This window comes from Anarrhichthys ocellatus, unplaced genomic scaffold, assembly GCF_004355925.1.
Source record: "Anarrhichthys ocellatus isolate YVR2014 unplaced genomic scaffold, GSC_Weel_1.0 scaffold48, whole genome shotgun sequence".
Classification (NCBI taxonomy): Eukaryota; Metazoa; Chordata; class Actinopteri; order Perciformes; family Anarhichadidae; genus Anarrhichthys; species Anarrhichthys ocellatus.
In genome coordinates, this window is record NW_022280078.1 from 812,795 (window position 1) to 830,744 (window position 17,950).

Below are 17,950 nucleotides of genomic sequence, written 5' to 3' on the forward strand. Positions count from 1 at the left end.
CACACACACACACACACACACACACACACACACACACACACACACACTTCACTATTTGTTCTGCCTTGCAAAGTCTATGTTCATATTTTTTTTTCCGTTCTACTACACGCCTGCAGCACGCCACAAACACAGACCAAACCGGCCATACAAGCCCTAGAGGAGATATCTGATTCATAGTTACCGTTATTAAAATAATCCAGAGAGTGAGTCGCATGAATCACAGTCGGCTCTGAGTCAGTGACGTGCTTCACTCTGTGACTCCATGTATGGCTCCGTTGACATGGATCAGTGCAGTAAAACTGAACCGTACTTATTTTGGTTGTGTGTGCATCCCAAAGCACAGCAGTGGAGTCCAAGAGGTTCCCTCTACGTTTGTTTACATCAGTTCAAATGGTTCAGTTGAGGTGATTAAATGGGCGTTTCTTCCTCTTATGTAGTAGCTGGAGCTGTTGTTTCCCAGTCTGTGTATGGTTGAGTGCACTGATTTACACCTCGCTAACAGCTGTGCAGATGTTTAAGAGGAAACTCAGGTCACGGTCAGATTTGCTTTTCATCGGGACAAATGCAAAACTAAGGAACTCGATGAGAAGTGAACATCTTGCGTAATCTCTCTGGAAAGACGAGCGCTTTCAGTTTCTGAAGTGGCCGGACGAGTCAAACACCCGGGGGGCGATCGAACAGGAATCTGTGTTCATTGTGTCCAAGCAAACACAGCGCAGGGAAAACATTGAGAAAGAGCAACTCTTTCTAAAAACCCACGAGGAGCGCAGAAGGAAAAGGCATTGCAAGTGCTAATAAATACCTGAAACACGAACTTCTCAACACTGAAACCAGATGTTGGCTGAAAATGTCAACAATGGTCCGCTCCATGTTTCCCCTTCGGTAACTGGACTAAAGCAGAGAGCAACAGAGAAGGAGTTCCATCTCCTGGTCTGTATCTTTAAAAGTAAAAATGGATGCCACTCTGGTCAAGACCTTTAATAATTTAATGGTCCACTAATTAATTAGTTGATTAATCAGAAGGCGAGACGGGCCCTTGATTTAAAGTTTTAAAGTCTTTATCAAGCAAAAAGGGCAAACATTTCCCCTTCCAGGTTCCTCAATTTCAAGATTTGTCTCTGTTTTCTGACTTTATAAATGAGCTTTAGGAAATTGCGATGGCCGTTATCTCCGTTTATCGACAATTTACAGACCAAACCATTACTTGCATTTTTCTCTGACTGATCACCGTTTAAACTAATTGTTATACGAGTTTCACCAAAATATTTCTGGCTGTGGTTCAATATTTCTCCAGCTCATGGGTGATCTCTGAATGGACACAGACTAAAGCCATCAGGAGATGTCACTACGGCGTTGGTTCACAGTTCAAGTCGTACATGCAGGTATAGGAGGTGGAATATGTCACTTTAAAAGGAGTTGCTCTCTACAATCAGACCATAAATCAGTGACGGTCACACTTAAACCAGTCACAAGTCAGTCAATGCATAACGAGCTTTTTTGCCGACTGTGGAGAGAACGGCCCCTGGTTAACAGGAAGAGAAGGAAGGGCATGAGAGAGACACGGTGCACGTGTGTGTGTGTGTGTGTGCCATGTGTTGATAATAAACATGGATAACACCGACTCAATCATCTGACCTCCTTTACCACAATAAAGACTCTGTTGCTGCAGCAGAGAGACACACACACACACTCTCTCTCTCTCCATTTCATACAAACAGAACTATCAACAATGTTTTAATATTTAAGCCAATGTGATTCATAACGTTCATAGACAACAATACTTAATGACCATTCATTTTCTGCATCAGCTTCAATCCACCCTTTAACCTGCTCTATAATCTTTTTATGCATCAGTAAAAATCAGATCTTTATGCTTGGATTTCTAACATGTCATGCCAGTAGTGGTAATTTGCATAAACACAATTCAAACAATTAGGAAATACATTAATGTATTTCTGTCTAAATACCTGCTTAAAGTAATATTGGCATAAGTAATTATAATTATGTATTATAAGCTAATTAGAGATAGTTTTAGGATTTTTTTGTATTAAAACATGTCAAAAATCCCTCAACAACAAAAAAAAAAAATCACCCAGCTTATTTTGGACTTGCAGTTGTGGCAATTTGCATGTTTTTTTTTTTTATATAATCTGTCGCACTTCCATATGGACGTACATGTTACGTAAAATTGTAAAAATTGCCTGTATAGTGCACTTGACATGTCCTATGCCTATAGTTTGCATTGTATAGTTGCTCAGCAGTGAACAGCTTCCTCATTGGTCCACCAGTATAACCTCTGTCTATTGGGCTGTAATTTAGCAATTGAAGAAAGAAAGACATTCATGTTAACATGCACCATCGTAACATTCAAGACTGGATCAAGCATCACGTGCATCTCTGCAGGACAGAATCTCCTCTTCACATTTGTTCCAGCAGAGCTGAACTGAAAGGAGCAGACTTCCTCTGCATCGTGTCCCATGAGGAAACATTTACCCACGCCAGAGACATTACGGCCTTTAGTCACAGCGATTAGGCACGCATATTACGTCAAGTCCTTCTACACATAAATAACTGCTGAGGCAATTCTAATCCCATTCCCAAAACCAAGGGTTTGAATTAAGGCCATTCCCACTACACTGTATTTACTAGCTGTCTGTTACACACACTCACACACACTTGGGCACTCCCGTTTATGGCTAGCGAGTCAGGTTTCATAGTAACCTGATCACCTCTATTGTCTGCTCTGCTTCACAAACACACACCTTGACAGACTGGTTAGGCGAGAGAGAGAGAGAGAGAGAGAGAGAGAGAGAGAGAGAGAGAGAGAGGGAGAGAGAGAGAGAGAGAGAGAGAGAGAGAGAGAGAGAGAGAGAGAGAGAGAGAGAGACGCATGATTGGCTAATATGCAGAAATCAGTTATCTGCAGTTATCTAAACATTGCACTCGTGCACATTGTGTTCTCTGTTTTACTCGTAGACGTCGGTGACTTTGATCAGAATCCATCAGTTAGGAGTCTGAGCCTCCTTGTTTCAGCCCCTGGTCTTTAACACTGAAGGTCCACTAAGCGGATCTCCTCGGTCACTATCTGATCCAAAACGGGGAAGCAGAGGAAACACTGTTCTTTTAACAAAGATGATGTTATGTTTCAGGATGACATCATAAGTCATTTATCATGCGCTGGGCTGGCTTCAGTGTATTGAGCGGATTGACTCCGTTGTAATCCTGTTACGTTGTTCATTCTGTACACATGACATCATTTGAACTTCTGGCCATCCTGGGAGAGGGATCCCTCCTCTGAAGTCTCCCTCCAACTCGCTACACAAGTAAAAAGGCTGCAGTTAAAATACCTGTATACATTTCAAAATTAATAACCAATCGTGAGATGACTATTTCAACAGCCTGCCTGTGGCTTCCTGTTTATAAAAAACAAACAGGGCGCTGCTAAAACGCTGAGGCCAGTGATGGGTGTTTTATGGTAGCTTCAGGTTAGCTCAGAGCATCAGAGAAGAGCTTTAGCCAAACAACAACACACATCCATCAACACAATAGTTTGTCTGAAGCAAAGTACAAAGGACAAAGTACCGGACCAATCAAGAGTATCGAGAAATTAAGTACTATCTATAAAATCCTGTCGATATCCATCCTACCATCTTTTGTTGAATGTCGCTGGGATTTAGCAATGACTGCGTGGCCGTGTGCCCCCCCCCCCACGCTAATTTAAGCACAATCAGTGTCAGTGGTTGTCCACAGTATCAACCACAGCGTTTCCTGTGTGTGTGTCCAAAATGAAAGAGCAGGATGTGATGATCACTGTATCTGTTCAACAATCCATTGAGCTGTGTCATCAGACCACATGTGCACACACACACACACACACACACACACACACACACACCCCTCATTCATCTCAGAGAAAAAGCCACAGGACCCTTGATTTATCTTACCGCTGACTCAAGTGCCCTAATCAGAGCCAGGGTTTGGCATGAGGCTCCCTGCTATGTGTGTGTGTTGACCCTGGCACCTTCTCCTCACAGTTGTCATGCTGGTTAGTGCGGTTGACTGTAGGCTATGACACTTGGTTTGGTTGCTGACAACCGGCACTATTTTTAGGTAATGAACGCGTCACTTTTAGTCCATTCAGCACCGACAATCACAAAAGTATAGTTTATGCGACCAAAGAATCCTGTCCTGGCATCCTTATTTGTGACTAACCGCCAACAGCGAGGGTTAGGTAGAGTCACTGTGTGTACTCAGTACACGAGGCCCAAGCCAGGCGGAGATGTGCTGGTTAAAAAGGAACCGTTTGACGTTTTGTTAAACACGGTTCTTCCCTTTCTTGCAAAGAGTTAGAAAAGAGTAGCAGTCTGTTAGCTTAGCATGGAGACTGGAAACAGGAGGAAACTGCTACACACAAAAACTGTAAAAATGACAAGTTGTGTGGAATAAATTAAGTAGGTATAATGCATAAAAGGACAGAGTCAGAGCAGCTGCTTCTGAACTTATACGACAGGGGTATCAATCGTTGAACTGTTAATTTAACATTATAATGAATAGACCTTAAGATACACTAGGTTTTCCATAGATGGCAGCTTAAAAATGGTGATATTCCATATAAAATGAGTGAAAATATTTCTGTATATTGGAAAAGAAATACAGTACATGAGAATTGTCTCTTTATCCCTGTGGATGTAGCACCGCGGACATTCCTATTTAACAGCTTGCTTTAACTCATTCATTGGAGACATCTCCTCAGATAAGTCTCTACCGCGGTACAAATAAGCATGCAGAGTCACAGAAAGGCCCGTTTACTTCCAGCAGGGAGTGACTGAACACGGGCGACCTTATCACGTGACATGCTGACGGGGAATGTTCTGCAGTCTGCACGCACCATTTCATTTGTTCCTCTGCTGTCTGCGTGTTTAAAAAGAAAACGGGCCAGCACGGTGTACTTCGCTGTTAATGTGTATCGCGTGGGTTAACCATTAACTCCATATCATGTGACTAATATACACTCGGCAATCACAACCTCGGTGTTGTACAACTACTACTGTAGTCTTATGCAGCATTTCCACCGCACGGTACAGCACGGCTCTACTCAACTCGTTCTTTTTTTTCATTAGCAATAATTGTCGATTGTACCTGAGAGGGCTGAGACATATTCAAATTCCCCTACTGACCATAATGCATTAAGAAAAAACAAAGAAATTAAAAAAATGAAGAGAGAAGCCCATAGATACATATACGGGCTGGACATATATGGTGCCATAGTGGCCTCAATGTTTCGGCAGTAGGTGCCATTTACACAAAGGCATGCTGAGATCAATACATCAGATGAATGAACAGGTAGCAACTGCTCTCGTACAGTCTTGCCACCATAGGACCGACTGCCTACTCCGGGAGGAGATTTTGGTTTCGGCTGCTCTTTGTGTAATTTGTAATTATTAGGAGGGTTTAAATGTGCAATGGCAAGTCTAGACTAGACTGCAGTAGTGTTTGTTAAAGACTGTGAAAGAAGAAGCGAGTTCACAAAGTAGGTTGTCAGCAAACAGACGCCGAGTATTTTCCCACCGATACGGATAACAGATCCTCTACGCTTGATTCTTTATCATTGAAAAAGTGTTTGTGATAAACAAATTCAGCGGCCGGCCTGCTGCTCGGTGCGGTAACATCCTTTGTTCTGCACTCCGACTACCTGACATATTATGGGCCGGGGTACCCGTGGAAACCAGTGGGTAGTGTGTACTTCATGGAGAGGTTACCTAGGAAACCAGGAACCTATCACGCTGAGCAGCTAGTGTGTGTGTGTGTGTGTGAGCAGTTTTATTGGGCTCTGAAACTTCAACGGCCACATAAACAGCCTGGGAAAGCTCCTCTGGTGCTAGAATGAACATTGTTTCCTCATATGCAAACAGGCTGCATGTCAGACAGACAGGCAGACGGAGAGGAGAAGGGGCGGGGTTGTCCTACTTACCCTTATCCCATGTGTCTACATCCTTGGTACGGTATGTGCGTTGTGGTGAATTACTGCGAAAGCCAGTGTTTTCCCATAAACACACGACTTATGAACCACAACAGCAGAGAAATGCTCCACAAATAGATTGTGCTGGCTGATAAGGCAGCGTCGTAAAACTGCTTTTGTACACAGTGCCGACTGCTAAGTCGGCACAAAGGGGGGAGGAGACCTACAAAGGACCCTTGAGATGGCTCCTGGAAGTCCCAGAGGTCACGGCCCCGTGTGGGGTTGATCTGCTGCTGCTGCTGCTGCAGTCGCTGGAGACTTTTAGGAATTATAGTTTTCATTTAGAGGTTATTTTAAGGAAGAAGTGAGTTCAGGGTAAAACTGAGCTAGTGCTGAAAACTAACTAAAACAGATACTGGATGGACTTTGTTGATTTAATATCTTTTAATTTTGGTCTCGAGTTAGAATTATGTCTTCAAAATTATAATTTCCAAGATGAATAATTAACTTTAACCCAAATTAAAGCAAGGTTGAAATTCACGAGATCAAAATGGTTAATTTAGTCCATGTTCTTAAAAATAATTTACAAAAGTACCGCTTGCTTGATTTGACCAGAGAGCTTCACCACTCTCTTAACTGCTGGGGTAAGACAGCAGGAAGAAATAATCATCATTTAGCCATTTAATTGGGCTAGAACATGGAGGTTTCATTAACATACTCAAATGATCATATTTATATGGTTTTACTGTGGCCACTATGATATCCCGCTTAGCCCCTGGGAGAATCGCATCACTTCAGACTATTTAAGGGTCTGTGACATTACAACATTTTAAAACACTTCCTGTATCTTCGGCCTGTGGGAAAACCTTGTATAAAAGTCCGATCCTGAGGGAGAAGAGGCGGGGTTTGTTGAGGGGGTTGATGAGGAGGAGGAGGAAGATGAAGAGTGTTGGCGTAAGGATGGAGAGAAAGGGAGAGGTGCAGTTATCAAGTCTAAAAAGGGATAAGGAAGAGCTAATGGTTTATTGTCACATGGCAAACACACACAAAAAGGGAACAAAAAGGTGCTTGATTCATTCCTGCTTGATTTATTCGCCGTGCACCAACATTGGTAGCTAAGGGAAGTAACGTTCCTGTAGAGACCGAGGACCAGATCACTGAACATGGAAGTGAACCAACTATCAGAGGGCACTGTGCTGCAGACTCTTCATGGTCTCTCTGTGCAGGTGCGTTTGTCTGAGAGCCTAGATGTCACCGAGTCATTCGGTATTGTGTCCGTAGAGTTGCTATCCTATCCTATCAAACTGACTCCAGATCAGGACTGCACACGTGGACATGGGACACGTCACACGCCTGTACGCACACACACGGCTACACCGCCTCCTAATCTCAGGGAGAAACATTGCACCCGGTAAGAAGGCAAATTATGGGAAGAAATACAAAAGCATGGGAGAGTAGCGTGTAGGAAGTAAAAACAGAACACGCATGTCGTCCACGCAGGAATGAAAGCAAAAGCAAAATGTGTGCGTCACTGAATTGGTCCACACCTTCAGATAGTACAAAACATTTGGCAATGACAGCATTGCTGTTGGACTTTAAAAGCAGCGTACATGGTTTGGTTCCGGTATTGGGTTTTTTGGGCTGCTTTTTTGGCCGTTGGGCTGGTTTGTCGTGCTGGTTTTGACACACAGACCTGGCAACCCTGCTTACATCCACCCACAGAGCAGATAGCATCAGTGCAGCTAATGTGTTTAGTACACAGCAGGACCCAAAGGACAGCTGGAGGACGTCTCGCCTCTACGTCACCAACGTAACAAGTTATCGCAGGTTTGCCGCGGCGTCCACAGCCGCGACAAAAACATCTGTCTCACATAAATATAGATACCATAGTATAACCAGTATGGCAATAATCAATATAATGGCTACTGCCCAACCCTCTTCCTAGTTCCCCTGTACATTATTTCAAATATCTTTCCATCTACCGGGTGTCACAGTGAATAAACAGGGCTGACAAAAGGGAATGCCGTCAGTACAAACTCTGTATCACATGTAGCACAAGCAGACCGTAGACTGACAGCAGAAGCTTAGTGTAATGACTGGGTTGGAAATGTAGGGAAAGTTCACCAGACAAAATTCCCCCTCGTGTCCAAAAGCCTGCATTTTTATCCGCTGGCTAATAAAGTGAGTGACTAATAAACAGTTGACAGACGGACCGACTCCCAACAGTGAGAGCAGATGCAACACCCCGCGTCCAGACGGCTCGTCAATTTGAGAGCGTTTCTGTCTCTGGTGAGTCAGTTTTGACTTCCTGGAAAGGGATGATGATAAATATTGATGTTGCAACAAAAGTTAAACATTGGAAACAACGATAATAATTTATCTTTATGACAGAAAAGTGTACGCAACACATATATACCAAGTCAAATATCTAAGAATGGACCCGACTTCATTCACTACCGTTTCTCTAGACTAGAGGAAAGAAAACACTTGGGGAAGTTTTCTTGACAAGTAGCCATGCAGGTACAAAACTGAGGCCACGGGGGGGGGGAAGTTAGCAAGCCAGGTCACATAAGAAGTGTTAAACTATTTACACCGACAGAAAATAGGTTCACCCAGGGTCACTGCATCAGCCTGACAGGCGCACAGATGTGATGCTGCCTGAATCTGAGAGGAGCTCGAGTGCCAAACAGCTGGCTGGGTGGATATACAGATGTGACTGCATGCAGAGGGAGGACAGGGAGCAGAGGAGCAAAGGGGGGACAGATTCTGAAATAGAAGAGGAAGAGGAAGGAGGCAGCCATGTTTGTGAGTGTGTGTGTTAGCATCACGTCCCACAGAATTAAATAGTAGATTCTTAAGAGCATCCGTAAGAGCTCATTTCTTACTTTTAGTCGTTAATTGCTTCGTTTGTCACCGCCTTAGCATGGCTGTATAGTATCTGGATCTGTTTACAGTCTAAACTCATTCTGCTCTACTGCTCATTCTTGATGTCTCCCGTTACTGCTGCAGCAGCCAGTTCTCCACCGAGTTCATTAATGTTTTATTAAATCCATCGTGTCTGTCAACTTGTCTCCCAGTGCATGGACCTTCATCTATCCGCCTCCTCCCACGTATGAAAATATCTCTCTTCTCTCCCATCATTAAGCATCCTCCCTTCGTTCCTCGCCGCCGCCTCCTCCTCCCCTCTCTCTCTCTCTCTCACACCTTCTTCCTCACCTTCCTCCCCGTCTCCAGGAGACGTGCGTTTGCACAATTTTGTTAATTAAGAAAGACATCCGCCCTCACACGCAGGGCGTATCCAAAGTATTGTGGGCTTCAGCGATCATTGTCACACTTTCAACAACATGTCCTCTTACCCTCACCTACAAACCCCCCCCGCCGCCTTCACTTACACACAGTGTGTTGACAGGCTTGGCTAGACTGGATACAGCAGCCAGTGCCCTCAGCTTCAACGCGACTTCATTCCCGCTGGCTGTGACCTACTAAGCACCAGACTACAGGCTGACTAAACAACAGGAATCCTCTCACCAGAGCTTCCACTGCCACAGATCCTGAAGTCGATGACACAAGGAGCCACACAAACAAACACAGGTAGCATCTAGAAACATCACAAACAGGAGTGGGAATAGTGGCGAACACGCCTTGTCTGAGTCCGATGGCCACCTGATGCCAAGACTGCAAACAATCTTCTTGCCCAGAAGAAGTATCAAATGATTCCCACACAACCCTGGTACCCCACACTTCAATAAGACCTCCCACAGGACACCTGAGGGAACACAGTAACGAGGCTTTACAAAATCCACAAGAAGGAAAGAAAAGCAAACACTTGTGACCCCTTTATCTCCAAGAGTGTTGGAGACCCTGCTCACTGAGTTTCCACAATTGGTCTAAAGTCTCCTCTGCTTTTAACAGCTGACAGCCTTCAAAGTAAAAGCAAGAGTCCAGTCAGCCGTTTACAGCCTGTCCTCTGTCCTCCACCTCGCGGTCCTTTATCCCCCGGTCCTCGTCTTTCAGTTTCGCCGATCGGCAGAGACGACTGCCCGTCGGCCTCTTGTGCTTCCGTCAGACTCGGCCGCTCCAATCAGCCAGCCTCCGGCTCACCTCAACCAGACAGACCGGAGCACAGCGTGGCAGCATCCTGGCAGGCGCACACACAGAGCTTTAATTCAGACCAACACTTCCTACTTTGTGTGTTTGTGCGTCTCGGCGGGCAGGAAGCCAGCGCGGTAATAGGATGTTCCTCGCTTGCTTTGTGGCGTCTCATAAGACCTGGGTTCGAGCCAAAAACGCAGGGCGAAAAGCATGAACATACTAATGCTGCCTTGAGAGTTGCTTTTTATTCATATGATGCCGTTAATAAAAAATACTTTGAATGATTAGTACATTGGTTTACAGCCTCAGAGATCACAAGATGATCAAAATGACAGAAAAGGAGGAAAAAAAACAACATATAAGCTACATAAAAGTTATCTCCTTAAAGGCACCTACTATCTTTATGAAATGAGACGGTAGAATATGTATGATGTCTGACATTAGACAGTCAGTCATCTGTAAAACACAACAGCCAATCAACAGCTTTACATCCCACCAGGCAGACAATAATCTGTAATCTCACATCAAGCAGCCAATCATGTGTACCGGTAATCTGACATCAGACAGCCAACACATTAATCTCATCAGTGGATTATGACGGCCCGTCAGCGAGCGTCCCCACTCAGCGCTCTGCTTGGCTGCGGCGCTGACGAAGAGACGACGCAGAGCCGCACTGGAACAGGTTGATAGAGTAAAGATGTATCTTAACACTTTGAGTTTTAGATACTTTTATTAAAATCATGTATTTCGTTGGGGCTTCTGGTGGTGGATTTTCTATGTTAGTTTTTTTTATGTTGAATTTGAATTGATTTTCATCAAATTGTATTCCTATTTTGTATTTATAACAGTTTTAACTTTTTTGTTATTTTCTTCTAATCTGGAATTGTCTCTGGCTGGATTTATGTAAATACCAACCTTTGAAAAAAAAAAAAAAAAAAAAAAATAGTGAAAAGATCAGATATTTTTAAACATTTCTGCACACACTAATGCTGAAAACGAAGAATTGATTAATTGATTTGTTGATCAACAAAACATGGATCGTTTTTTTACAGTTTTTGGAAATTGTAAAGATGTTTGTGATTGATTACTGGGTAAAAAAAAAAAACACAAAGAGGTGAATTAACAATGAAAATAAAGAAAGTTGCAGCTCTACTGAGGACAAGTTGTCAGGTTTTCTTGGTATGACCAGTCTTACCTGTTCACGCCACTGAAACATAAAACTTTTATCTTATCTTTTTCTGATAAAGAAATTGGCTGAAACCACATTCACGCCTTTACAAACAGACTAAAACAAATACAGCTCCTTGCAGTCTTTAAACCCTTGTTCACACCCGTTCTCTCAGAATAAGTGAATGGAAAACATGAATGTGAGATCCACCGACATCCTGACAAATCACACGTGTTCATGAGCACGAGATCTTCCAATCCTTTTGAATCACAGACCTCGTCTGTATAGCAGTGTGGTGGCGTTACAAGCAACAAATTAGCTGATATTAAACTGCAGATAATAAACCAATGAGGTCAGCTGGAGGAGTATCATCTCAAGGAGGGTTAAGTTCCCCCTCCTTCACACACACACACACACACACACACACACAGAGGATGCTGCTGGTTGCCTCTCTGGTTACAGCAGCCTGTGATGGCCAACACCCCATAAAATACAGTATGTCATGACTCTTGTTCAAACAAATATTTAAAACACAATTAACTCCATGCTTATACAATTAACCACGTGATAATATCTCATTTGAGACAGACGAGGGGAGAGATGTGAAAGGACTTGTTCACTCACTGACATGTGACAAAGAGCAGCAGTAGTGATTTAAGTAACTCAGTCTAATATGACTGACTTGTATGGAGCCACTCGTTGACTTCTACTAGCTTGAAAGACGATGGGAGGTGTATCATGTGTTCCTTCTAATCAGGTAGAAGTTGAGACAAAAGACTGGATATCTGGCCACAAAGAGACATGCAATGCGCAGTCAGTCAGAGAAACCCACAGCTCTGAAGTTAAGGTTCATTTTAAGTAGACCGAGCCGGACCGTGGTCTCTACCCGGGGTCTCCACCCTGCTACCGGGGGTCCCTGCCCCGGGCTTCTCCTTTCAAAAACAGGGTGTGACACTCCACAAAAAATGAAACCTCAACATACAACTTCGTAACTTGCCAGTCCAACAAAAAAACACCAGTTCGGGAGCTCAGATATGATTTAAGTTGGTGAGTAACCAGGCCGAGAAGGCAGCGGGACCCCCGCCCCTGCTTTCGTGCCCGTCTGTCTGCAGTCTTGCCCATTGTTCCGCCCGCTGTCACCGCCGCTTAAGGGGCACCGCGGATTAGCTTTTAGCTTTAGCCTCCGCCGGCTAACAGCGCAGAGCTAGCGCTCACTAGCCGCTCGCCTCCTCACACAAAGCTAAAAGGTAACACGGCACCTTCCCTCCCACTCGGTTTCCCGACAGTCGGTGTGTGTTGACCGGGGCCGAAACACAACGCGAACAAGTCAAACCGGTCGTCACAAACACAGTTTAAAGACTTTAAACATACCCAGAGCTCCGTTCCCCAACTCATGGCGGATTCCCCCTTGACTTCTCCCGTATTGGACGCAGATTTCCCCGCTCAGACGCTCCCAAACTGCCGCTGGTACTCCGGTCCTTCTGACTGACTATCTGCCGACAAACACTCACTCCTCCTCCTCCTCCTCCTCCCCCTTCTCCTTCTCCTCCTGCTCTCTATCCGCCTGAATCAGCAGGGCCGCCCTAACCAGGGGCCCTGTGGTTATTAGTCAGGCCGGCCAAGTGTTTAAAATAATCAAATACCAACAAATAAAGAAAAGTTAAAATACAGGAAAAGCTGCCGTCTTCCTTTAAATAGTTATGTGATTTTAAACTACTGGGAAAACAACCGAAATATCAAAGAGTCTAGTAGGCCTCATATAACAAACAAGACAATTAATTACATGTGATTTGTTATTAATCTAAGAAGGCCTTTTCTTAATTCAGTTATAACATAAATGCAAATTAACCAGAGAAGTGCCAACCAGGTTATTATCATGACTGATTTTCTCTATTTTCATCAAGTTAAATCAAGTTAATTTGAGTTTTAATGAGTTTTATTCTATTTTGTCACTGTGCTTTCTGGTAGCCCAATTTCAAGGCAATTTAAAGTTTACCTTTCTACGTGCTATAGTGGGAAATCATTCAGTTTAAGTATTGATATTAGAGAACAATCAGGGGAAAAGTAAAGCTACCCAGCTATAATTATTACATAAATGTGATCCATGAAGTGAGATAGATATTTGAGATGGATACTATATTGAGATACAGCTGTTAGATATTTGAAATGAAACAGTACAAATTCACAGTCAAGGCTAAAGAAAGAAAAATGTGTATTCATACATTTAAAGAACAGCTTGTCTGCGATCTATGGTATCTTTAGAATATTTACAACACATTATAAGGGCCTTAGGCTTTTCTGCCTTTCAGTAATGATTCAAGAGTCATTACTTTTCATCATTCAAATATTTATTAATTAGTTAGTTAGCTTTGTCATTGAATTAGTTGATTAGCTTTTCACCACTCCAAGAATAACCAGAGGCGGACACAACGTCTAATCTTACTTTAGGTCAGTACAGAAAATGTCCTATCTCCTTCTGATGCAAATACATTTATTTAAAAACGTCTGGTGTTTATTAAAATCAAATTCCCCACATGAAAAAAACACGATAGCTTAGATGGACATTGATGGGAAGGGATATCATTTTGAGAAAATCTGCTTTATTTCAGGGAGTGATCCTCAGTTAATGTTAATGAAGAGACTCTCTTGGTAGTATCACTGCCATAGCCTGCAGCATATTATTTCACTGGGATGTGGGGCAGCTTTGTTTTCGTGCTGTAAATGTTTTAATGCTGTAAATGTTTTAAATTCTGACTGTGACAATAAGCAATCTTTGGACAGAACCCCTACTTATTAATTGATGAACAGTTCCCTCTAGTGGCCAGGATATATCATTACAGCGGAAGTCACAGGATCAGGTTTATTCCCAAAATAGATTCACACAAAGACAAAGGCCACATTTGGTGCATCGGCTACAATAAACACGTTAAGAGGATGTAAAAATATAAGCAAAGTACTGCAAAAAGTCAAGAAAAATCACAATATAAAGATGAAAAATACCATTGTAAGTATTTACAATATAACAATTTTGTGCAGGATGTGCAAAGGTTAGAATAGACAGAATAAGGGAGGTGGTGAGGCCAGCTGCGGCTATGAAGAAACAGTTTTTGTGGCAGGAGATTTTGATACTGATGAACCGCAGCCTCTTGCCAGAGGGGAGTGACTCAAAAAGATTGTGTGAAGGGTGTGAGGGGTCGGTCACAAGCTTTGCTGCCTGCCTCGGGATCCTCAAGGCGTACAGGTCCTGGAGGGATGGCAGATTGCAGCAGATCTCCCTCTCAGCAGAGCGAATAATACGCTGCAGTCTGTCCTTGTCCTTGGCAGAGGCAGCAGCGGACCAGATGGTGATGGAGGAGGTGAGGATGGACTGCAGTGTAGAAGTGCACCATCAGTGTCTTTGGCAGGTTGAATTGCTTCAGATGCCGCAAGAAGAGAACACAACACTGACCTTTGAGCCGGATGAAAACCCACAATGGACGGAGGATTACAATTCTGTTACACAGTTCTAGTCAAGAAAGAAGCCTCTCATAATGACAACATGGATGTGCAAACTATGACATCATCTTATCAAGTAAAACCCTCATTGGCACTGCACAGCAAGTCAAGTCGATACATTCAGCCAGTGAAGGCTCACTCACCTGTTACTGTAAATTACATTCAGGATCAAAGTGTCATTGAGAACCAAAATAATTCAGGAGTTGTGGGATCCCACAACCAGGGAGTGGGAATCACAGTGACTATGTGGGAAATTGGAAGTATGGGATTGAGGACGCATACAAGATCACACGAGAAAACATGCATAAGGCCACAGTTAGGAGCAAGAGAGCCTATGATAGCAAGGTGAGAGGCTCAGCATTACACACTGTGACCGCATACTAGTAAGGAACTTGACACCTTGTGGAGGTCCAGGCAATTTGGAAGACACCATCCATACAGTTATTCTTCAAGTGGGAAAAGATGTGCCGGTCGGAAAAAATTCAACAGCTTGTAATCATTATAACAAATCCCTAAACGGGAAATATTATCTTAGAGACAAGGTCTCCCTTCTCAGCTTCTTGACAGCCGAGAAGGGAGGTCCAGGATGTCACATCACAATCTTCCACTGCCATGTGATCACCTGCAACTGAAGGCTCAAGTGCAGCCATGTGTAAAACCAAAGAGAAGGACAGTGGAGACAAACAAGGAGATTAATGAAGCGGAGGAAGAGGATGATGAAGATGAGTACTACTTAGCAAAATATGCCATTTCACCATCCGTGCAATCTGAGCCACAGAGAAAAGCCCCGTCATTGTAGACGGTCCAGGAGAGCATTAATCTATAGACCACCAAATATCGTCACCTATGACAAGTTTGGAACTCCAGTTTGTCAAAACATAACAGCGCTGGAGAGTCTGAACCCCCTAATTGCTCCATCGAGGACAGCAGAACGATTGACGTTGAACTTGCACGTTATCAACTTTGTCACTGAGCTCTCTCAGAATTTGAGTGACGGGTAATGTGTTCTCTTGGTTGCCTAAAAATCTGAATGACAGACCTATCGGATCATAATTTCATTTTGATATTGTGCAATGACTCAAATTTGTCAAAGGTACCTCACAGTACTCTTTTACCAAGAGTACTGTTGCCAAGTAAAAACACAAATGTACCTTGAAGTTATTGTCGATGTAGTTCCTTATTTTGTTATCTGTGCCTCTCCATTGTTGGTAAATTATATATGATCATTTTGAAAAAAACTACAGCAGTGTTATAAAAAATGATAATAATGATAATAATTAATGAGGTTCTCACATTGTTGTCGGGCCGTAATCTATAGCTTTCTCCATTTTATTTATATCAACATGTATATTCATTAATATTATATTCATCAATACTCAACAGTACTAACAGTAATGCCTTTGAGTCAAATGAAAATCAAAAAGATATTAAATTATCACTTGCACAATATTTATATTAATTGTCATACATTGTCAGATTTTTGAATTATATCAGAAATATTGTGATATTGTTTCTAATATAAAGATGCATTTGGAAAGTTTGTCATACATTGATTTTTATTGTGCTACTCAGTAAGTAAACGGTATACATACAGTACATACAGTTTACATGAACAGACTGTGTTCTATGTGACAAATGAAATAGCTTAAAGCTTTTAGAATTATTATTTCTCGTTCAGCCTGAACCGTCTGTCTCCTTCTTGGTTTGTGAGCAGATGCAAAGAGCTGCTGACTGCTTCCTGTGTGTGTGTGAGGAGCTTCCCAAACCCACCAGCACAGAAGAAGCAGATGGAGACAAACTACGTCCTCTGTGCCGGTGGGGACGGGACGCTCCTCGCCCTCTCGGCTGGTGGGTGGAGCGGGTGGTGACGGGGTGGCGGGGCAGGGAGGACGTCACCGTACTCACTGGGTCTCGGACTCACTGGGGTGCTGAGAGTGGTTCAGTGGTTGTTTGACATCCACTCTCGGATGCCCCAGGAGTGAAACAAAAGCACAGAGGAGTCCTTCCCTGTGAGACACAAACACTAGAGATGAATACTTTAAACTTAACTATACGACCTTTACACTGTTGTGTTGAATCTGGCCTCCAATGATGGATTCTTATTCCTCATACTTCTGTAGTCTTAGTGAGGGATTACTTACTCAGCCCACTGAAAGAAAGGAGACCGCTGCTCTCCATCTGGTCCTGTGGTCCTCCATCCCTCTCATCTGGTCCAGAGTGAACACATCTTCTCTGTTGCCTGGATGTTACTTCCTGTGTTACAGCCATCGATACCTGAGTAAAAGAGACTTGGAAACCTTTTCTTAACGTTAGTAATTTTTACCATACCTGGTACAGCCACCTTCACCTAACTATAAAGAATAGATAGAGAGTGATTAAAATGAACAATCTTTGAATAACTGTTAAGTGAGACTTTGAGGCAACATGTGTTAATGTTGTTATAAAGTGTTGACTTACCTTTGTCTGCTAAAGACATCTAGACTTTAAAAAGAAAAAAACAACAGAATAACAACCATTCACTGTTAACTTACCTCTGATTTCTGCATCTAGCATCAACTATTACTCAAAAGGAAAATCAATAAAGAAGCAAAATTTAAAAGCTCTGCAGCAGGATGCTACCTATCGCCAACCCCGCCAGACGCGAGGGAAGGCTGTCTGGTGCTTTATCAGTCCTGCCAGACGCAAAGGTTTAACAATCCTGCAGCAAACAGGCTGTCGGTCTCAATCCGAGTCGCTGTCTTCAGCCGACTGCCAGTATCTTCTGTGTGTGGGGAAGCTGAGGCCTGAAGTGGAGGATGGAGACCATTCACTGTTAACTTACCTCTGGTTTCTGCATCTAGCATCAATCCATCCATCCATCCATTTTCCTCCGCTTATCCGGGGTCGGGTCACAGTGGCAGCATCTCACCGGCAACATGTTCCAGCTCATTCTGGGGGATCCCGAGGCGTTCCCAGGCCAGCTGGGAGATGTAATCCCTCCATCGTGTTCTGGGTCTTCCCCGGGGTCTCTTCCCAGTTGGACGTGCCTGCAAAAACCTCCAGTGGGAGGCGGCCAGGAGGCATCCTAATTAGATGCCCGAACCACCTCAGCTGACTCCTTTCGACGCAAAGGAGTAGCGGCTCGACTCCAAGCTCCCTCCTGATGACCGAGCTCCTTACCCTATCTCTAAGGCTGAGCCCGGCCACCCTACGGAGGAAGCTCATTTTGGCCGCTTGTAGCCGCAACCTTGTCCTTT

General features: G+C 43.5%; 1 protein-coding gene across 2 annotated transcripts in view; it reads right to left on the reverse strand.

Annotated features, from left to right (window-relative positions):
* fnbp1l (formin binding protein 1-like) overlaps nucleotides 1-12,746 on the reverse strand; it is a 40,271-nt gene extending 27,525 nt beyond the window's left edge. For both annotated transcript variants that reach the window (XR_004213537.1, XM_031869709.1), the window contains exon 1: nucleotides 12,591-12,746. Coding sequence is in view for 1 of the 2 variants with exons in the window: in XM_031869709.1 (XP_031725569.1) it covers nucleotides 12,591-12,614 (24 nt within the window). In the remaining variant the exon portion in view is untranslated. The remainder of the gene's footprint in view (nucleotides 1-12,590) is intronic.
* Between the last annotated feature and the right edge of the window lie 5,204 nt (nucleotides 12,747-17,950).